Source organism: Lichenostomus cassidix, chromosome 1, assembly GCF_008360975.1.
Source record: "Lichenostomus cassidix isolate B80296 chromosome 1, HeHo_3.0, whole genome shotgun sequence".
Classification (NCBI taxonomy): Eukaryota; Metazoa; Chordata; class Aves; order Passeriformes; family Meliphagidae; genus Lichenostomus; species Lichenostomus cassidix.
Genome location: NC_139479.1, coordinates 16,461,359 through 16,483,610, shown reverse-complemented (window position 1 = coordinate 16,483,610; position 22,252 = coordinate 16,461,359). Strand labels below are relative to the sequence as shown.

The window sequence follows — 22,252 nt, the reverse complement described above, 5'->3', positions numbered from 1 at the left end:
TCCCAGGGAAGTAAAATATTGATAGCTATCGTATAAGTTAATTAACAGCTATGGCTAAACTTAACCTCAGTTTTCAAATTTGACAAATTAACAGTTTTAAACTCTGAGGAAGTTAATCTTTAGTCTTAAACAGTTGTGTCCAACTCTTACGAGGAAAAAGTCAGTGTGACTGTCAGCATTAGTCACTCATGGAAATGTACCTGGAGAACTGCAGACCCAATTGTGCACAGCACTGCGCAGTTCCCTGGGTGCAGTGGAAATGACAAACACTGCATGTGTTTTCCAGGTTTTGGGGGAACAGGGTATTGTATGAGGACTGCCACCAGCGTCATCACTATAACAGTGCAGAAGTGGCCTGGTTGTCATAGAGTTTTTATCAGTGCTCACAAAAGCATACAGAGTGTGAGAAATCATTTACTTTTTGAGACAGTTGTGCAGGTGGGGGAAGGATGCACCCTCCAGTATTCCCATATATCACCTTGCAAGGGCACCTTGCAGTGGAAAGCACCAAGGACAGCCCACAGCAGGGCTGGAACTGAGAGTGAGCAAACAGACACTTCCAGCATGGTGGGGGTGGGAGGATGGTGCCGCTGCCACCACTTCATCCTCACATTTATAATACAAACAACACACCCTGAAGTGTCAATGAAAACTGACCAATCCCAAACCCACATTTCCTGTAGGTCTCCTAATTAGCATGTATTTTCTGGGTCCAACAAATCCAGGCAAGTGATGGACTGCCATTTCCCTCATGTTCTCTTATGTCCATTTTCATCATCCCTGAAAAAAGGATATGTACAATTCCTTGAGGAAAGCTGCCACTTTTCTACTGGAGCATACGGCAAATATTGTGGTGAGGGCAACTTTTACAGAACCTGTATGCTTAGAAAATGTATCTTTCTTATTTCCACAGAGAGCTTGGGTATACAACAAAGAGAGCAAACACTTCTTATCTGCTTATGTCAGTCTACAATGGCAGAAAATACTAGAAATGGAAGTCAGAAGATCCATAGGGAAAGGAAGTTCAAATGTGTGCCAGACAGAGTCACTGCACTTTAACTCAGAGCTGCTCTACTGCATGCAGAGTTCTGTGCATACATCTAGAAAGACACACAGAGATTTATAATGCAACATGATACATAACTACATGGTACGTAACTACAAGTTGTAAGATAAAACTTTCTCTGTTCTGGGCTATTCTGTGAAGTGTAATCAGTGCATCCAGTCAACTTGCTTCTCATGATGGGTCCACGTGGCACCAGACCATGCAGGAGTGTTTTCCTTTAGAAAATACTGAAGAGCGAATTCCTCAGCCTGAAGGTTGCCACAAAAATAAGCGATGCTTGTGAAGGCCTGTGGTCTATAATTCTAGTGTAAGGACTAACAGCTACTAACTGGAATGCAACATTACTTTGGATATGTGAATGGCTCTTGCCTGGAATGGCCATATATTTTCTTTCTGACACTGTATCAATTACATTGTATGGAAGTCTGTGCCTGGACTTGAAGATCACACTGCTGTATGTGTATAAATTAATAAGAATTTTAAAAAATGGAGAAAAACGCAACTATTGTATTCCTGTTTTGAAGAGAATGACAGCTTTTCCCAGAATCATAATGGGTATCTGTAATAGTTGTTATGTTTTGTGTTTTCTTAAAATGATATCCTGCTTTTCATTGCTGAAATATATAAGCTTAAGATGGTGCCTTCCCCAAGAACATTGGAAAAATGCCATGATGAAATGCAGCATACCAAAGAAAGAAATGATTGAATTTCTCAATTTAGACTTATAAATAGTTTAAAGGAAGGTTGATATTATGGCACTTCCTCTGTTGAAAGCAGGATGAAAGTTATACTTGTAATTTCCTAATGAAATAAGATTATGAAACACATTTGGCTGTTTTTTTTCAAAACTTTCATGGGTGTCAATGGTTCATCAGTTGTTAAATGCACAATACTGCCATCTTCTGTATCCAAGAAACAGCAAATTATATGTGATTTTACATGTATGCTCTGCACAAGAAACACTGAAAGTACTAGTGATGACAACCCCTTCATTTTAAAAGAGAGTCTGGCACATGGTTAAGTATCAGCAGAGAGCTCATGGTCTGAATATTCATTGGTCAAGTTGCAAATGTAACTGCTGACTATAGCAGTCACATGCTTGCTCTGAATAACTTCCCTGAGATTCAGACTAAGTAAGAGGATACTCATTATGCTGTTAATGAACAGCACAGTCAATTAGTCAGATTTTGACAGAGCCTGCTGTGGTATGCTTCACCACCAGCGGCTCAGGCTGCTTATGCAGTGTAGTACCTCTAGGATACAGGAAATAAGCTCCTACATTGTGGTTTAGGAGAGTAATTTACACCTTAATCAACAATGTACATTATTAATAGCTATGCAAAACATGCCCAAATGAAAGCTACAAATACACTGCCTCTGAAGGCTGCAATCTATCACTCCTGTCATGGGGGAATTGATTACTGACAACTTGCATATTTCCACCTATCATACCCATGAGGGTCTGTGTGGAGTAGTTTCCTGCCATGAAATGCGTTTATAATCAGGTCAGGTACTACGCCTCAGAGACGATGATGGGAATACATCAGCAGTGTGAGCTAAATTGATCAATGTACCACCCCGGTGTGCTGCTGCTGCTGCTGCATTGGAACTGTGGCTTTCCTCAACCGTGAGAGGCTGTGGGCCGAGCAGCCACGCTCACAGCAGCCAAGGGACACACTAAAAGTTCATGGCAAGCACCAAACAGCCCGTTCCCACACAGCTCCCAGCACGGCCACGCCAGCTCACAGAGCACAGGCTGCCAGCAGTGTCACTGCCCAGTGTCACCCAGGTACTGCCATGGGCAGCGACACCCCAGGTGGGCTCAGGCAGCACTGCACAGGCACCCAGTCACCCAGCAGGGCTGAGGAAATTATACAGGATCAGGAATTGGGGATTCCCGATTGGGGAAACTGGGGATCAGTAGTAACACTGAGGGAATGGAGCTTGGTCAGCCTTATGAAGACACGACTGAAAGAAGACCTCATCAACGCATATAAGTACCAAAAGGGGGTTTCCGAGGATGGACCAGAGGATGGCTCTTCTCGGTTGTGCAGAACAACAGGGCAAGCGGCAACAGGCAGAAACTGATGCACAGCGAGTTCCACCTGCACATGAGGAAGAACTTCTTTCCTGTGCAGTGACCAAGCATTGGAACAGACTGCCCAGAGGTCAATCTGGGGTCTCCCTCACTGGAGATATTCAGGAACCGTCTGGACACAACCCTGTGCCCTGCGCTGGCCCTGCCTTCCAACATGTGGACCCATCCAGGGATTCTGCGACAACAGAGCGTTCAGTGCACTCCCTCGCGTCTGGTCTTTGGGAGAGCTGGGTGAATTGGTCCGCAGGGCGCTGCCCCTCCGCGCCCCAGTGCCGACAGACGCGACGCCCCGCACCGCACCGCCCCGCACCGCCGCCCCTCAGGGACAGCACCCGGCGCGCGCCCAGCCCCGCGCCTGCCGGAACCGATTGCCAGCCCTTCCGCCGCGGGGTCACGTGACGTCCCGTCGGTACTGCAAGATGGCGGCGCCCATGTTGGTGCCCGAGCCCCCCCTGGGGAAGCCGAGGTGAGGCCGCGGCCGGGCCGGGGTCGGGACCCCCCGGGGAAAGGGGAAGGGCCCGCGGGTCCCCGCGAAGACTCGCGGCCCCGTCCTGGCTAGGGCCGCCCGAGCGCACGGCGGCCGCGGCTGAGGCCGCCCCGGGGCCGGCGGTGGCGCAGCTTTGCACGGCCGCGGCCCGGCGGGGCGGGGAACCGGGCTCGGGGCTTCGCGGGGCGGGAGCGCGGCCGCGCTGGGGGCGGTGAGCGGGCCTGGCGGCGGCGGGGCCGCGGGCGGGGGGCGCTGGCTGTCCCGGCCCCGGCCGGAGCCGGTGGGAGCGGAGCCGCCGTGCCGCCCGCCCGAGCCGCGGCGGGGCAGGGTGTTGTCCTGCGCCCGGGGAAGCGGCGGCCGCGGGCGGCGTGAGGCGCGGCGGAGGGATGTGCGTGCCCGGGCTGAGCCCGTCCGGCCCCGCCGCACGGAACGGGATTGCCGGTCCGGGTCTCCGGGTGTTTGCCAAGGCCTCGCTCCGGTGTCGTGCGGCTGGAGGGGGAGGCGAACGGCAGCCCTGGAGCGACTGGAGCGCCGCTGCTCCGTGCTGTCAGCCGTGTGCCCGCCTCATGTACTGCGCTGCCCTGGGAGTAAGGGGAGTGCTCTCGTTTCCTACTTGGGCTTCAAGAAACCCAGGGAACTGGGAAGGAAGTTCTTGACTGTCAGCCTCAGCACCTGCTGCGGGATGCGATCCATTTCAGGCAAGGGACGCGAGGTGCGAAGCGGCCAGGCTGGCAGGGTCCGAGGCAGAGGGCCAGCTGGGGACATTGCTCTGTGCGGGCAGGCGCGGCTGCCGGACAGCCACTGTGGTGTCACCTTGGCACGCACCGGTGTGCAGGTGGTGAGGATGTGAGTAATCCTGAAAAGGATTGGAGATGTGGAGAAGTTCCGACTGTCTGAGTTACACTTGTGGAATCTTTTAAAATTACACACTCCAGAAAGGGAAGGTTTTGATCTCCCGTCAGCATTTGGTGTGGCACAATGACAAGAGTTGAATATTGCTCCTCCTTCCCATTTCTCCATTATGAACTGGCTGGGAAGAGGAAAGCTAGAACGAAACTTGACAGAAAAGAGGTTGATGTGAAAAAGTTTTTAGACATGTGGAGGCATGTTAACCATAGTGAAAACATGGTGCTGTTTGTAGGCAGCTGTTCAAAGCTGTCAGACAAGCAAGGGAGAGTCTGGCCAAGCTTCTGTAGCAGAAGAGCAGAGCTGAGTATTGTCTGTGGGGGTTGTGAAGTATGTTTTTGCTAGCTGTGCATTGAGTCTGCTGCCTGTGGAGAATATCAAAGGAGAAAAGGCTTGAAATATTGTAGCTTGTAAAAGACTAGAATGTGCTGAAAGGTTTGCCAGAATTGTAGGGTAGGAGATCCCCAAGTTTTTCTCCCTGATCTTATCTAGTGACCAAATTTCAGGAGCTGAGGGAGATTTCATGGAGTTGGTGATATTGTCAAATACTGCAGAGCTCAAAAAGGATGAGACCCTGTGTGTGGTGTCTCGTTGCTGCTGCCCATGTGCAAGTCTTAGCAGCACAGTCAGAGATTTACAGATTTCATTCAACTCCAGCTGCTGTGGAGTTACTGTTTCATATAAAGGCCTGTTAATTTTGTAGTTTCTGGGATTTTGTATTGCTGAAGGAAATTAAGTGCTTGTAGAAGGGTAAAAATTATTTGTTTGGGTCTATTAACATAAATAATGTTCTCTCATCTTCAGCCATCAAAAGTACAGAGCTATTCTGAAGAAAGAGAAGAGGAAAAAAAAGCGGCAGGCACTTGCCAAACTAAGGGACTCAGGTAATTGAACTATTTGGTACTGGCAGTGGAACTAGAAGTGATTGGGTTTTTTTTTTCCCTCTTTTTTTTTGTTTGAAGATACCCTTTTGCGTATCTTTGTTGGCTGTAGCATCCAGTTATGTAAATGGACTGAATGGAGGTTTTTTTCCTCAGAAGCTGCAGAAAAAGATGAATCTGTGTCTGAGGAGGAAGAGGAGGAAGTAGAAGAAGAGGAGGAAGAAGAGGAAGAAAAAAAACTTGAGGCAGAAAGGTGAGAAATCTAGAAAATTACATATATGCAATAAACACTTTGGTAATCACTTCCATTTTGGTACTATGAAAAGTTTGAATATATTCTGTGAAACACAATCTTTATTGAATGTGTCAGGATACACACTCCTTTCCTTTAAAGCCTGAACAATTCCTATGGAATTTTCTCTTTTAAAGAAGATTAGATAAGCTGAAGTTATTACTGGAGTAATAAATTTGAATTGTATGCATGACAGTTGCAGAAGTTATGGTCATCATTAAGTGGGTGGTCTAAGTGGCGTCTGGTTTCTTTGGTAGGCAAAAACTACATGAGCAGTGGTTGCTCAGAGAAGAAAAGGCCCAAGAAGAGTTCAAGCTAAAGAAAGAAAAAGAAGAGGCTGCGAGAAAACGTCAAGAAGAAGAAGAGGTATAAAGATGTAAAAACTTACAGTTGTGCTTGGCAACAAGGTAGACTTAGTGGAATACCTTTTATTATTTTGTGATGGGCCCATTTTTCTTGATGCTGGTGTGTTTGAAAGCAGAGGCTCTCTTTTCATTTAGAAAAGCAAAATTGAAAAGAGACAAAAACAACAGCTCTTTGAAAGGGTTTTTGCCAGAGATTTAGTTGCTTGTGACTGGATGTAAAGTTAATGGTCAAGGAGATGTAATGCAACCATGACAGTTTTGACTTTGACTGATTATAAAGCATTGTTCCTTAAATTTTTCTTTATTATAAAGAGGAAGATCAAAGAAGAATGGGAAGAGCAACAAAGAAAAGAGAGAGAAGTGGCACAGCAGAAGCAACAGGAGAAGAAAGAGAGAGAGGTGATTCCTGGTGGTGGGAGGATATACATGTTATATATCCTGTGACATGATCAGATTCAATGGTTATACATGTAGAAGAGGGATTTTGTTACAATTAGCAAATATGTTAATTAACCCATTCTATCTAAGTTATTAAACTATTATTCAGTGTTAAAGAGCACCCAGGGCATCCATATACCCTGAAATATAACTCTTTTTAACACATGTCATTGTTCACAGTATGTAATTGTTTACATCGGGTAAATATGAAGGCACGCTGCTAATGCAGGGTCTGATATGTGCACTTTCTGCATCATGTGTTAAAGATAATCCTTCCTTAATGTCCCAGTTGAACACAGTCAGTGCTGAAGAAAATGCCCAAAGAGGATATGGAATATGGAAGTACATTGCTGCTATTCCTTAACACAGTTCTTAATCAAAAGATGTGTTACAGCTCTTCTTTACCTGACTCATCCAACAGGACGTATCTTTTTTTCAGAGTTCCTTGGGTGGAATAAAAAATGATATTGAAGATATGAGTAATTGATAACATTTCTCTTAATGATACATTCTTAAGTTTTAGAAGTTCAGTGACCAGGATGTAAGATGTCCTGTACAGTAATCCAGTGTGAGGACTGGCCTCATGTTGCCACGGAAGAGTGATTGCAGCTTTCTAGGATCTGGTCATTTTAGATTCTCCACAATCACAAAAGTCTCCAGTCATTTCACTGGGAGGTGTCTTGCAGCTGTGTCTGGTAGCCACAGCAGAAGGTCCATGAGCAGACAGTTCTGTCTCTCTGCAGTTAATAGTTGGTTGTGTCACTGATTATGTAACACATGAATGAGGAATGCCAAAGAACAGCAGTGGTTGTATTTCCTGTCTTGCTTCCTCAGGTGTTGTGTCCATTTCTCTTTTTGCAGAGTAGGGAGAGAAAATTATTCTTGTGTCCTTTCTTTAAGGTTGAGATACAGTCTGAAGAGAGTTGAACCATGATAACTGCAGGATTTTGTTCCTCCTGTCTCTCCTTGTGTCTGGGTTTGCCCAAGCCCTCAGTGGGCTAACTTGTGTCCTCAAACTAGATGGAAGCAGCTTTCTTTTTTGCTTGGTTGTTGGATTCTTTGCTTTGTGTTTTTCTGGGTTATTATTTACTGGGATAGTGAGTTAAACTGGCTCATAGAGGGCATTGACAGACACCCAGAGGGAAACTAATTACCCATCTAGGAGTGGAGCCACCCATTTCAGCAGCAGAAGGTTGTTTAATTGGTTTTGCCTGTGTCTTGAAACAGCAGTTTATTCAAATTCTAACAGTGATTTAAGAAAAAAAAAACTAATTTCCCTCCCTAAAATACAGAAATGGATTTTCTGGTTTTATGGGTGGTGGCAGTTTGAGGCTTTTCTGGGGAGGGTGGAGGGGTGGTTTTGGCTGTTTTTTGTTTGTGTAGTTCAGGGCTCTTTTATTTCTTTGTTCTGTTTCGTTTTTCTTTATTAGGGTGGATAATATCTGACATACTTGGTGATCAGTACCAGATGCTGTCTGGGTCCTTATCTTGAATTGCATTTTTTATTTTTTATTTGCTCTTTTGTAAATTTAATTAATTTTCTTCCAATTTAGAACACTCCTAGCATATTTTCTTGTATTGATTATGTTTAAATGTCTTTTTTCTTGGAACTTCATAGAATAATTTGTTAGAAGTAGCATCCAGCCAGTTTTGGAGAGTGGTATTGTTTTGCTCAGCCCACTTAGGAAAAGGAAGGGAAAGAATATCCTCTTTGCTTTCCTGTATTTGGAAGGCTAGATACAGATAATCTATGATGTTTGTGTCTTAACAGTTATATCTCTTGCTTTTACAAAGGCTCACTAAGAATTGTGGTTTTCTGTGTGTTTCATAGAATGTGTAAGTTAAAAGATCTTTTATGGACTAAACTGTAACCAGGCTGTGTACTACAGCAGGAGATAGATTTAAGCATTCAATAGTTCAATGATAATTTTAAAAAAGAAAATTAAACTTTTATGTTTCTATAGTTTAGAAAATCATCTACTTGAGAGTCTTGTCTGATGTATCCTTTAACAGCTTTGTTGTACATTAATTGCTGGAGAGCCAAAGTAAATCTGTTTTTAAAACAAACCCCATCACACTTTCATTATGCATAATCACTGAGCATTGTAAATTAGGTTCTTAACTAAAGAAACCAGATGTTTTGCGTGTCCTCAGGGTTTTCACTAGTCCTGTGTTTGCACCATTTATAGGCAGCTGTGCAGAGGATGCTGGATCAAGCTGAAAGCCAGGTATGCTCAGAGACACTTTGAAAAAAAACTGAAAAGTAATTTAATTTTCATCCGGTGTTTGCCTTCTAGCATGCTGTCCATCTGCTCTCGAGAACCTAATGGCCTGAATAAATTTAATATATAGTGGCTTGCATGAGCTGTAAACAATTATTTACTGGGTGGAACATAATTAAACATATTTCTGGCTGGTTGGTGGCAGTGCAGTTGTGCATGCTGATGACTGTTCAGGAGGTCTGAGTCAAAATGAACCTGGAAATACTGCTGTGTGCTGTTAAAAACCACTGAGCATGATGGTTTATTTGTGAATTGTAATTCTAAATAAATCTGTCAGTCCTGGGTGGCAAGATAAACTTGTCTTTTTAAGCAGATGTCAGGCTCTAAATAAGAGGATTCAGTGGTAGAGGAGGGCACAGATCCTTAAGGAAAAGAAAAAACGGTGGGGGAGGGAGAAGCTGACTGCTTGGATGCCTGGAAGAGCATGGATCTCAAGCTGGCAGTGTATAGCAAAGAAAACTTCAGTTTGCATTTGAGATTGCCTTAAAGAATAATTTGGCTTTTTATCTCTGTCACATGATTAAACTTGTGAAGGTTCTTGCTCTGTTTAAACCACTGCATGGATCTGAAAAATAAGTTTTAACCTAGTTATCCATTGTTTATTGATTGCCATAGCGACATTGGAGTTACATTTGGTTCCAAATCATGTTTAAACAGTTCTTTAGGTAGGGAATCTAACTTTATTTCACAATTTGGGTAAAAAACCGCTCTGAACTGCTACCTGCCCAGAGCTCAAGATGTATTAGCAGTCATGTCTGTGAAGGAATAGGCAGAAATCTAGTATGTTAGAGACTGCATTATAGAATCAGTTCAGGGTTCACTTACTGCTGACATAACAGTGCTGTTCTGATGATAGAAAATTATGGCTGCAAGTCATGAGCAGAACTGGTAGCTGGGTCAAATGCTGCTTGTGAATAAAGAGAGTTTTCAGTTGATTTAAAATGAGAAGTTAGGCCAGTCAGCTTTACAGATTGTTTGGTTAGAATGAAAATTCCCTTTTTTAAATATGTGTCTTGGTTGTAGTCATTCAAGGCTTGCGACTTGGTAAGGCCATTTTGAATTATAGTAATCTTAATGACCCAAGATGATCAGTATGGACACTTTTACTTTCAGTGCTAAGGAATTTAATTTTTTTAAATTGTGGCCTTTGGCAGGTTACTTTTATTTTAGCCTTTTCTAGATGCAGATAACAGTGATAATGCTGAGCTTGCTGAGCTTTGGGCTTTTGCAGAGAAAAATAAGTAAATAGTCCTAGCTTTCTCTCTGCCAGGTTGTGGTGGTTTTGTCTGGGGTAGAGTTAATTCTTTTAATGGTGTGGCTTAATTTTGCAGTTTTTTGGATTTACATTTAAAAGAGGGTTGAGAATGGGAAGATGTTTTTTTTACTGTTCAGCAGGGCTTAGAGCCAAGGCCTTTTCTCCTTCTCATACTGCCACACTGGTGAAGAGGCAGAGGGTGCATGGTAGGTTGGGAGGAGACCCCAATTGACCAAAGGGACATTCCAGACCATCTGACATCATGCTAAATATATAAAATGGGGAGAAGAAGGGGGGAACATTTGGAGAGATGGAGTTTGTCTTCCCAAGTCACTGTTACACATGGTGGGACCCTGCTCTCCTGGAGATGGCTGAACACACCTGCCTGTGTGTGGGAAGCACTGAATCAGTTCCTGGTTTTGCTTTGCTTGTGTGCCTAGCTTTTTCTTTCCCTATTAAACTGTCTTTATCCCAACACACGAGTTTTCTAGCTTTTACTCCTCCCATTCTCTCCCTGATCCCCCTGATGGAGCCATGAGCGAGCAGCTGTGTGGGGCTTGGCTGCTGGCTGGGGCTAAACCACAACACAGATGTAAAAAGTGAGACCCAAGGCACTGGGCAGCTTTGTAAAACAATGCTTCAAATAGGTTCAGCTTGCACTGTAGAAACACAGTCCTCCTAATTGCATGTGAATTCAGTTGTTAATTTTTGACACTCCATTTCTTTACTATTTTCTAACTTCTGTCTATTTTAATGTTTCTTCCACAGCTGGAGAATGGTGTGAGTTGGCATAACCCAGAGCCCCCAGAGAATCTGGGAACAGAGAAGGATAGAGCAAATTGCCCATTCTATATTAAAACGGGTTCCTGCCGATTTGGAGACAGGTAATCCATTGAATATTTACTGGGATAGAAGTGTGTTGGGGAGATGAAAGAGGGGCAACTTCATTGGGTCATAAGCAAACTAAGGAAAAAATGCTGTATAAAATACTTTAGTGTATTTGAATGTGGATTGAGAGCGGAGCGTTGCCTGTCTGGAATTGAGCTATTTATGGTTATGGCATATTACTGGTGGTGCATTCTGATTACATTGGTCAAGACTGAGTTTTATCCCAGTAGTTTTGACACAGACACAATCTGACAGAATGTGTATGGTCTGTTATTAGTACAGGTCTGATATGTCAGATGTTAGTTTTTTATATTTTCTAATTTGCATATGCTGTATTGTCTAAAAGATAAAATCAAATCCCAAACGGACTAAAGCAAGTGATGGTAAATCTGCACAGCTGAGAAGTGGGAGCTTCCAGAGCTCCCACTATTTAAATGTGTGATACATTCATTCATGATTCTGGTACACTGACAGGGTGCCCTGTCTCAGGAGGAAAGTGTAGTAAAAGGCAAGAAGAGAGAAGCTCATCAAGATGATGAGAGATGAGCAACACCTCTGTAGAAGTGGCTGACAGGTCCAAACTCTGCTTTCAAAGAGGGGATGGAAGAGGACTGTGGTGAATGAACAGCAAACTCAGGAGTAGGGTGGGAATGATTATTTGCAGTTTAGTCAGGTGTCTCTGAGTGTTTATCAGCTTTGAAAAAGAAAGGACTTTCTCATATGAAACAAATGGCAAACTTGTTGCCAGAGGACATAGAGGAAGCCAGGAGTATAAATGAGTTTATGGAGTACATGTTCATCAGTAACCGGGAACAATGATGACCCAAATGCAGCTTCTGGCTAGAATATCCCTGATTTTTTTGTTGCTAAGGAGAAACAACAGCTTATCAGGGAAGGACTCTGATATTTATTACATGAATCTTCAGCAAAAGCTAGTAAGTATCTAACTTGTGCCACTGAAACGTGTCTTTTCCATCTGTTTGTAGTTTTCTTTATCCTTGAAGTAATTTGTTTCAGTGTGATGTATATTGTGGATAATTACAAGATAATTCAACTATAGGGAAACTTCAAGTTCATGTCTTTTTTTTTTATTCTGAAGTATGTGTTGAATTCCATAATGAAAATATCACCAGCTATGTCACTGCAGACAACATTTTTTCAAATGTCTAGTTCTTTGTAATCTTTGTGGTATTTTTGTTTCAGTGGTCTTTAATGGAGTTAACATCCATGGATAGCATAACAATCAGTTTTGCTTTGAACTTTGCATTCGAACTGGGAATAACCCTTTGGAAAAAAATACTGAGAAACATGATATTCTGCTCTTCTTCTTTCACCCATTGTTGATCTCAGCTACCTCTCTTTCATCTTCCTTCTTTTTCCTCACATACATGCTTCCTTCATATTCTGGTCATTTTAACCTCTGGTGCTGGCTGTAAGTTGAAGGACTGGTATACCTGGGGTAGGACTGGAAGGATGGGTTGGAGGAAATTGTGAAAAACTAAGAGCCAGTGTTATCAACAAATAACTGCTGAATCTTGTCAAAGCTGTGTCTTGAAGAAGCTAAAACTGACTGAGTTTGCTACTATCAATTTCCTCAGTGATTCAAACCCTAACGTTTTGCAGTAATATTGGATTCTTGGATCATTCATTTTCCTTGGGGTTCCTTTTGTTCTGTCATGTGTACAAACAATGTTGGTTGGGTTTAATATTTTGAATTCTGTTATTGAAATTGAACAGCAAAAGGACGCAGCTTCTAGAATGTAAAAAAATAATAATCATCAAATTAATTGTCTCCTGGTTTAGTTTGGGGTTTACAGATTGGATTTGTTTTTGTTGTTTGCTTTTTGAAGTCTAAGGTATCAACCAGAAGTTTAGAGTCAATTGCTGACTGACTGGGTGCAGAAAAAACTTCCTAGCTGAAGTCTAGGTTATAATTGCCCATTTTGAGACCTGACCTCCCTGCAGTTTGTCTGTGCTGTGCCAGTGCTAGTTAAAGAGACTAGACTAGTCTGGATGTTTTTCTGATCATGTCATGAAAATGAGAAATGTGCTGGAGAGTGCATGACCCAGTTGCTTGGGGAAGTATTGAATGGGAATCATAAAGCACAGTGCCATAAACATGGAGAACATCTGTGTTCTTACTGGATCTAAAAGTGTCTAGGGGAGAACTGTATTTCAGCATGTTAGCGAGGTAGCATGAATATGGTGAGGGAGACCTAATACTTTTATGGCTGCCAAGAAGATGCAGATTAAGGTAAGACTGACTTAAAAGAATTGGGCGTTATTTTGTTTGGTTTTTATTTTTTGCTGTGTTTTTTGTTGTTGTTAGAAGTGGAAAAATACGAGTTTTGTACTCATCCAGGTGCAGGTCTAAATGTGCTGTTCTTCCCTCACTCCCTCTCTCCACCCCCATATGATGAGAACAACTTCTGTAAAAGTTGTTCAGTTTGCAAAAAGAAGAGCAGGGACTTGCTTTAAAATCTCTTTATAGAAAGACTCCTGACAATCTTTTAAGCCCTTCAGAAAATGGGAACCCATTAACCCTAGTAGCCTAAAAGAAATTGCTTCAGCTTTCATTGTGAGACTGATATCTACAGCTTTTGTAGTTATGCTTTCTTAAGCAACAATGTGTTTGTAAATGGCATTAAGGAAGCATTAGGATTATGTACAAACTCACTCTAAGATTTGCTTTAGTAATGGAAATACCTTGATCTTCTACTAATGGATTTTCTTGTATAATAACTGTAACTGAAAATGGCAAGTGTTTAAAGCTTCAACAAGTGCATTTTCTGCTAAAAGTGCCAATCTTCCCATTTTTCTTTCTTCACTACCCTGTCCAGGTGTTCTCGCAAGCATAACTACCCCACATCTAGCAAGACACTGCTCGTGCGAGGGATGTTCATCACCTTTGGCATGGAGCAGTGCCGGAGAGACGACTATGACACAGATGCCAGTCTTGAGTACAGTGACGAGGAGACCTACCAGCAGTTCCTGGAGTTCTATGAGGATGTGCTCCCTGAATTTCAGAATGTGGGGAAGGTGGTTCAATTCAAGGTATGCATCTAAGTGCAGTTTATCAGCCTTAAGAGCAATTCTGTCCAGCATGCTCCAGCTAAATCCTGTGTACATTAGGGAACCAGGCAGTGTCCTTAATCAAACAGTGCATCTTCTCATGTCATCTGTAAACTTGTCGCTGCTATTACAGAGTATCATCTTACTCTGGGTGAATCTTCTCTCCCATTCCCCTGAGCTGTTATAAAAGCTTGTGCTTCTATTTTGCAAGTTATCCACTCTTTTCAACAGTCTGCTTATCTCATGGTCCTTTCTTTCCTTATCCTGTGCTAAGCCCCAGAGGGTCCATTAAGACTGTTATGCATCTGAGCTACTGTATTTGGGCCTAAGAAATTAAATAGTGGGGGTATGAAATGTATTTGGAGTGTACGCCCAATGTCATTTTAGGACTGGCTGAATAAAATAAAATCAGATTACAATGAACTGAAAAGATAGCAGATATTTCAGTAGGAAGAATTATATAAAAGGTAAGTTATGTAAATGGTCTTGAAATTTGTCATCCATCCCTAATTTGTGCATTTGATTTGCTGAATGTTTTGTACTGATTTTTCCCATTTATATTGTTCTTTCTTACGGTGAAAAAGAGGGATCTGTAAAACGAGACCTCAGAGATGAATAATATGTCTTAACAGTCCCATGTTGCCCCAAAATATGCAGCTTGGATGGTGAAATGTCCTTGCATGAGAATCTATTGCAGCATGTCTTTCTGCTTGCCATTCCTGAGTGTTTTCCTGCAGTCACCAGGAGGCACGTGGTGCCTCTTCTTTTGTGTTCATCTACTGACAGCTGCCTCAGGACTGAGATGGCATTAGCATTTCAAACAAGAGGAAAATAGAAGGAGTTGAGTTTTTAATAGTTGTATAATGAGCTTTATAGGTAGGAAACCTTCACTTGTTTGGAGGAGCATCTCCTCCATATTTTGACTTAAGGGGTGTTAGCAGGCTGCCCTCTGCACTAGAAGACGTATGCAGGTTCCCTATGGAGCATAGCTTGAAAAGCCTTACCAGCAAAGTCAGATCCTTGGCTTTGTACTATCATTCTGTGCAGCTGTGCTAAGCTGCACTTGCTTGGGTCCTCATGACTTAATGTGCCATTCCTTGGCTTCCAAGGCAGTTGTACAACGGCAAGGTGATTCTTGTGGACATTTTCGCTACAGTAGAGATGCTTTGGAATGACATGTTGGCTGCAGGCATCTTAACTGGGAGTGAACTGAGACTCTGTGACCGTTTAGAATCAGATTATACACACCCCTTTTTCAGCTGACTTCCTTTTTCAGCATAGCCCAAGGTTTTATTCTGACTATTCTTTCTGGGAAGCTGCTTCAGAATCTGGAAGATGCTGGTAAAATATTCTTATTTTCCTACCCAAAAATGTCTATGGCAAAATCATTCTCACTTGTTCTTGTGGCGACATTGTTTATCTCAAATAGTTTGACTCCTTATCTTGTAATATGTAATTATACAACTGCTTGTTATTGTGGCTGAAGCCCTTCCCTGATCCAGCATACAAAGAGGTACTCCTTGAGGGTCAGTCAGGGTTCAGAGATGAAAGGAGCCACTAACCTTGTTTGCTGTGGATATTGGAAGAAGTCTGCAGGCAACAGAGGCTGGAACCACAGTTCTTCCCTGGAGAACTGGGTTCTACCTGCGTGGGCCTGCCAGTCTCAGAGTCTTCTGTAACTAGGAGCAAGGTTTTTGAAAGGTAATTTGTGTACTTTCAAGAGCTTTAGATATACTTTGAATGCTAAATCATTAGAAAAAAAGTTTTAGCTTTTCGAACCCATTTCACAGGGATGCTGAGAAGATTTATTGCTCTAGAGTTTCTTACTGTAATGAATCCCTCATTTCTACTTGAGGGTGCTACTAATTGTTGTCAGAGCAGGATTTGGCTGTTGCACAGTAGGGCTGGCCCAGACAAGTGCAAGACAATGGAGTACAAGCTGTCTTGTGGACTAAGTGAAGCCAAGGTTCCAGAGTTAATCAAAGCATAATGCTGGAAACAGTCAAACATAAACCAGAAAGGCTTGTTTTCTTTCTTTGGTTAACGCTAAGTGTTCAGAAGAAAATAATCTCTAAGTTGATATGAATGAACTGTCATAAATGGGAATGGCCCATCTCAGAATGTGTGAGCTACTGTCCAGCATAAACCTTCCACTGCCCTAACTTCATGTTTCCATCCCCTCAGGTCAGCTGCAACTATGAGCCTCACCTGCGAGGAAATGTGTACGTCCAGTACCAGTCGTAAGTACTCGCAGTCTTACTGTTAGAACTAAACTCCAGAGCTGAGTAATGAATGAGAAGTGTTTGTAATGGGAGCCCAGAACTGGTAAGGGGTGTCTGAAATGATTGTGTGATGGTAATGCTGTCTGGTTTTACTTTTTAAAGGGAGAAGGACTGTCAGGCAGCTCTGGCTCTGTTCAGTGGACGATGGTATGCAGGCAGACAGCTTCACTGTGAATTCTGTCCTGTGACGAGGTGGAAAACTGCTATATGTGGTGAGTCTTGGAAAAGAGAATGTGTGTTATTGAGAGAGTACTCATGGAAGTGAAAAAGAGGGATTAGTCCATAGCTTTCAGATCTGCCTGATGTTGTATTCATTTCCACTTGGAAGACAAATGTGCTAACTTGTTTGTGTAGATGTAGTAGAGAAAGGGAGTATTTCAGCATGTCACGTAAGTGTCTGAATTGTTCTAGTGGATTTACCATGGTCTAGAAAAAAAGGTTTGGATTCTAGTGTTGGAAATAATAATCTTAAAGGGACACTACAGGAAGTACTAATTTATCTCTTGAGAAGCAATAGCAGTTTCTAGATTATCAACAGCTCTTAGCAGTAGCTATCACATTTGACTTATCTAGATTTACATTCTTAGATTAAGGTAAATGAAATTTAATGAAATTAAATGAAAAATGAAATTTGTTCTAAGCTAAAACAAAATCTTCACAGCTGTTAAAAAGCTAATTCCAAGAAAAGTACACAGTGAAAATTAACCTTGTGTGAATTGATTTGATAGGTGGTCAGATGCATGTTTTTCTGTTTGAAGAAGCAGAATTCAGTTTATTAGGTTTCTTCCAGTAGGTACATAATGAAGGAAGAGATTTTACAGGTCTGGTTCATAAAAAAGCAAACCCTAATCTGTTGCAGGCTTATTTGAAAGGCAGAAGTGTCCAAGGGGGAAACACTGCAACTTTCTTCATGTATTCAAAAATCCAAACAATGAGTTTTGGGAGGCTAATAGAGACATTCGCATTTCTCCTGAACGGACTCATCAGTTGTCTAAAAACTCTGAGAGGAGAAACAGATCGAGCCATCGTGACGACTATTACAGCCGGTCCAGGAGAAGGGGCAGCCCGAGCCCAGACCATTCCTACCGGAGAAACGGAGAATCCGAGAGAAAAAAGAATCGCCGCAAAAACAAGAGGCGGCGCCGGTCGGAGAGGTCGAGAAGTCGGGAGAGGAGGAGGTCTCACAGCAGGGGCAGGAAGAGGAGAGGCCGCAGTCGCAGCAGAAGCCACAGTCGGACACGCAGCAGGAGCAGAAGCAGGAGTTCCTCTCGATCCAGGAGCAGGGGTAAAAAGAGATCAAGCAGCAGAGGAAAGAATAGTGAAACTCCCAAAACAAAGTGAGAGTTACTTTCAGAAATCACTAATTGATCCACAATAGAGCTGGCAAAGAAATCTTTCCAATAGGGCACCAGATATATTTGAATTTCAAATAAAGTGTTCTTGCACATTAAAATGTTTCTTCCTAATAAAGGAACCTAGTTTACTGTTTGCAAAGCTTGAGAAAATTTGAAGTTTTAAGTCCTGTAGAAGGTGTGAATGTCAAGTACTCTACCTACTCTGTCCCTCTCAACTGCCACAACACCTGAATGCACACTGAGTACAAATAGAGAAGTGAAGCCTCTTTGGTATATGCTTATTTCTGTTATGTGTGTGTAAAGTGTTTACTGTCCCTGTAAGGAGTTAGTGCAGAACAGCCAGTGTGCAGTAAATTCACACCCCAGCACACTGCAGATTCAGGTCTCTGTAGATGACTGCCATTTGTATTTTTCATCTGTTTATGGGAAATCTCTTTCTAGACAAAGAATATATAATCGTTTTATGAGCTGAAGAAAAGGGATCTCAAAGACATCACTGTCTGATTGTACAATACTTGCTCAGTAGGAGCTTTCTGGTCACGAGTGTTGGATTTTTCTCTGCCCTGACTGAGCTGCTGAGCTGATTGCTTGTAGGAACTGCAGTAGACTAAAACCAAATAGCAAGTACACAGAGAAACAATCAGTTTATTCAGTACCTTAATCCCCAAGTAAGAGTGGAGACCATGCAACTGTAATCCTCGAGTGAGGTTAGAAATACTTTGCATACCTCTTGGTTGCCCACCGTTTGTAGGTGAAAACAACCAGCCGAACCTGTGCTGGAGGGGTGGAAAGTGTCCATCTGGGAACCAAAGATGTGATTGTGAAGGCTCAATCAAGACAGCTGCAGAGTGGCTGAAGAAACAGAAGGGTTTATACATGAAACAATACTTTATGGTTTTGGGAGAAGAGGACTTAGAGCCTTTTTAGGTTTATTTTACTAACAGTTCAAGGCACCTTACTGCCTTGCTTTTTTACAGCCAAGGTGAAGAGTAGGGTACATAAAAATGAAGTTATCAGGACAAAAGCTTTTTGAAATGACAGCTATATTAGCAAAGTACCTACTTACCAATATTTTTTCACTTCTAAATAAAAGATTTGTGCTGTTAGATGTACTGTATTTCACATGGATTATCTTCAGGTTTTTAAGCTGGGCACCTCAGTGTCCTCAGACGCTTGGAGAGAGCTTGTGGCACTGAAGGTGCAGGTGTTCTGAACCGTCTGTAGATACCTCCCTGTCTTTAGCCTCTCCAGAGAACTGGGCTCCTGCCTTTAGAGAATAGATCAGACCCTGTGAGTTAGAAGCCTAAACCAGGCATGAATTGTTCCCAAATAGGAATTCATTACAACTAACTCCAAACAACGTGACATAAACTCCCTTAGAAAATCTGGATATCTGAACTTTACCAATAGCATTCCTCACAGCAAGAACGTTGTTCCCCAGGGTAGTTAAGATTGAGTGAACATTGCTTCTGGATATTATATATATATAAATTTTTGCTTTTTGAAATGCATACTGCACTTAGCATGCTGATTATACATTTTTCCTTCTTTCTTCATGTGTAACTTGTCCAATATGGAGTAATACAAAAAAAGTGATGTTCAGTTCAAACCCAACTTTCACTATATATTGTCATAACTGTAGGCAGAGCTGTAGCTTAGTTAATTTGATTAAATGTTTTAGTTATTAACAGACATAGGAATTGTAATTTAATAGCATAACTTTTGAAATAACTTTTTTGAAAGGCATATTTCAAAGGGCAGACAGCACTAAGTTTTTAATTCCATTTGAGAAATTTGTTACTGCCATTTTCTTATAATGGACCTTTTTCTCACTACACCTTAGAGACAAATTTTCCCTGAGGTCTCTGTTTTTTCATAGATGCTCAGTTGTCTCTGCGTCACTTGCACAGCATGTGGCAAACTCTGGTTCAGTTTGCCACCAGCAGGCTGGTAACACCTTCCTTTCCCTGGGGCTGCGCTGCTCCCCACAGCTCTCTGCTAGCAGATCTGACTTGTGCCTGTACAGATGCTGTGCATCTTGGTCACATGCCTGGATATCAGGGAGCATTATTCCAGCAAAAGCAACTGGTAAAAGTGGTGGACTGGGTGGTGGGAACCTGTGACCAGTCAGGGGAAATAAGCAAACCAGGCCTCCATGGGATTAGAAACTAAGTGCCCACTAACACCCACGTGAGAATTCCATGGGTAATTAGGCTCCTTGTCCCCACAGTTTTGTAACTGGATCTGGGAAACTGGTTGTATTTAAAAAATAAACTAAAAACCTGCTCAGAACTGCATGTAAAAATTTAGATATACTTTATTTCTGCTACTACAATGGCTGAAGCCTCAGCTTGTTTTTCTTGAGGTCTGGACCCAAACGCACTGGTGTACCTGTGCAGTGTATGACTGGTAGCTGTGATTGCCCTTCACTTTCACACACTGTCTATTACACAGAATTTGAGTGCTGTAGATCTGACATTTAGCTTGCATTTGTTAGCATGAAACCTGGGATTCCACCAGTTTTCTAACTTCAGAGTTCGTATTTTTCAGTATTGTTTCTCTACTTCATAACCTTAAGTAGTGTTATGTGCATGGTTTTGTGTTTCCTTATTATTATCTGAGTGAGCTATTTTATTCTGGAGAGACAAACAGACTAGAAGTTTTTTAATGTTAACCTTAATTTTTTTCTTTCCCAAAGGGGAAGAGCCCCAGAAGAACACAGGATTTAAATTTGTAAGGGATAACCTGTTCCCATTGTGTGTTTTTCTGCATATTCCACAGAAAAGGACCTTATAAAGTGAATTAATATGGGCCAAGTTTTGTTTTAACAACTACATAAAAGCAGTAGTTTTAAAAATACTTTTTTTCAGTTGTGAATTCTGCAGGGATCCCAGGGGTGCTTTGGAGTAATTCTGGCATTTACATGGAGGTTCAGGGTGGCAGTGCCAGGGCCTGCCAGACACCCCATTTCAGTCAGGATGGGGAGCAGGTGCTGCTCCTGCCCTTCAGTGGAGCAGGAACAGCCCAGCCAGGCAGCAACACTGTCTTGTTCAGCAGCACAAGGGGAATAGAGGCAGCATAGTGTAGGCACAGGCACTGGGGCTGCAAGCAGAATTAAGGCACTGGGGAACTGGGCTTGCCCCTCACAGCAGGCTGCCTTCCCTCCAAGTGCAGCTGGTGGCCACTTCTGTGGGATTTCATTCCATGTCTGCCTGTCCAGAGCAGCAAACCCCCATCACAGGGTGAGGAGGGGTGGCACATGTCTGTGTGTTGAATGCAAGGCGTTTCTTATGACACCCCTAAGGCCTTCCTGCTCTGGCCCCAGCCCTTGTGTATATGGCACATTGTCCAAAATGCATCCCAAGTGATTCTTCTTCTCACAGTTTTTTGCGCTGTGATGGCACCATGGCTGTTTTGCATCCAGTTTTGCATTAGTACATTCAGTGTATCAGAAACTGCCCTCAAGTTTAACAGTGACATTCCTGTGCACTAAATAACTTGGTTTTTTTTCTAAAGACATGCAAGAGCCTGCTAAAAGATGCTATTGCTTCCTGTCCTGGATCAGCACTTCTTACAAAACATGAAAGATGGAAGTCTATGCTAAGTAATAACCTAAAAGCTTAATTTACTTTCTTACATCATCCAAAGAGTGCAGCTCATTTTGCTTTCACTGTAAGCTTGTAATTAAACCCCACTTATTCCACATATACTCCTGCTCAGCGCTGATGGATCAGGTGAATTCAGTATCTATGGCTGAAAACCAAAACCAACGTGACATGGACAGGTAACACTTTGTCAAGCTGTGGGACAGACTGCAAAGCAAGCTGGACAAGGGTAACCCATGGTACGTGGTAACTTGACAGAGGCAGCCACAGGGTGACATCATTGTGGCCTTACCCCAACAGGAACAGCAGAGGTTTAAGAAGGCCTCTTCGAGTTAAAGACTTAAGTCAGTGAAGTTGAAGACACTCAAGACAACAATCAACTTGCCTGAACAATCCAGAAATTCTAACTTATTCTCTAGCTCCCCACCAACCTTCCCCACAAAACAGGAAATTAAAAAAACCAGAATTTTATTTCAAATTAATTTCAGAAATGCCCGAAGATGGTAAGTTTTCCCCATGCTTTTGCTGATAACATCAAGCAGTTCAGTTCTTCTGGAAAGGTGGAGAACAGATTTATCTGAGATATTTTTGGGTGAGACCAGGATTGTAAACGTTGCACTGACTTGCTCAAAATTTCATGAAAAGAACTGAATATTCAGTCTGTATTATCCAGAAATCTCTTTCAACATGTGGTTTAATTTTCAAATGAAGTGGTACTACCCCATCAATTTAACATCCACTTAAATAAATTTCATGTTTAATGTGGCAAGCTTTCCAAAAACTTGCTAATTTATTGCTTTCTCTACAATTTAAATGGATGTAAATAACTAAACTTGGACACAGTATACTCAACATTTTTTAATGAAGTGCTCAAGAACAGGTTAAGCACTGTAATAAAATTTCCTTTTTTTTTAAGCCAGCACTGAGTGGCCTCTTCTTTCCTCTGCAAATGTGGGCACTAATTACATATAAACACAGCA

General features: G+C 42.4%; 2 protein-coding genes across 2 annotated transcripts in view; one reads left to right on the top strand and one right to left on the bottom strand.

Annotated features, from left to right (window-relative positions):
• Window positions 1-3,528: 3,528 nt before the first annotated feature.
• Window positions 3,529-22,191, top strand: ZRSR2 (zinc finger CCCH-type, RNA binding motif and serine/arginine rich 2). The gene is made up of 11 exons (XM_085051512.1): window positions 3,529-3,630; window positions 5,362-5,441; window positions 5,595-5,691; window positions 5,988-6,096; window positions 6,408-6,494; window positions 8,723-8,761; window positions 10,839-10,954; window positions 13,799-14,012; window positions 16,215-16,270; window positions 16,415-16,524; window positions 17,172-22,191. The coding sequence occupies exons 1-11, from the start codon at window positions 3,584-3,586 to the stop codon at window positions 17,651-17,653; spliced, it is 1,437 nt and encodes a 478-aa protein (XP_084907638.1). The 5' UTR covers window positions 3,529-3,583; the 3' UTR covers window positions 17,654-22,191.
• The window catches only part of AP1S2 (adaptor related protein complex 1 subunit sigma 2), a 36,577-nt gene continuing 31,376 nt past the window's right edge, over window positions 17,052-22,252 (bottom strand). The window contains exon 5 of the mRNA XM_085051525.1: window positions 17,052-18,934. Coding sequence (XP_084907651.1) covers window positions 18,833-18,934 — 102 coding nt within the window. The 3' untranslated portion in view covers window positions 17,052-18,832. The remainder of the gene's footprint in view (window positions 18,935-22,252) is intronic.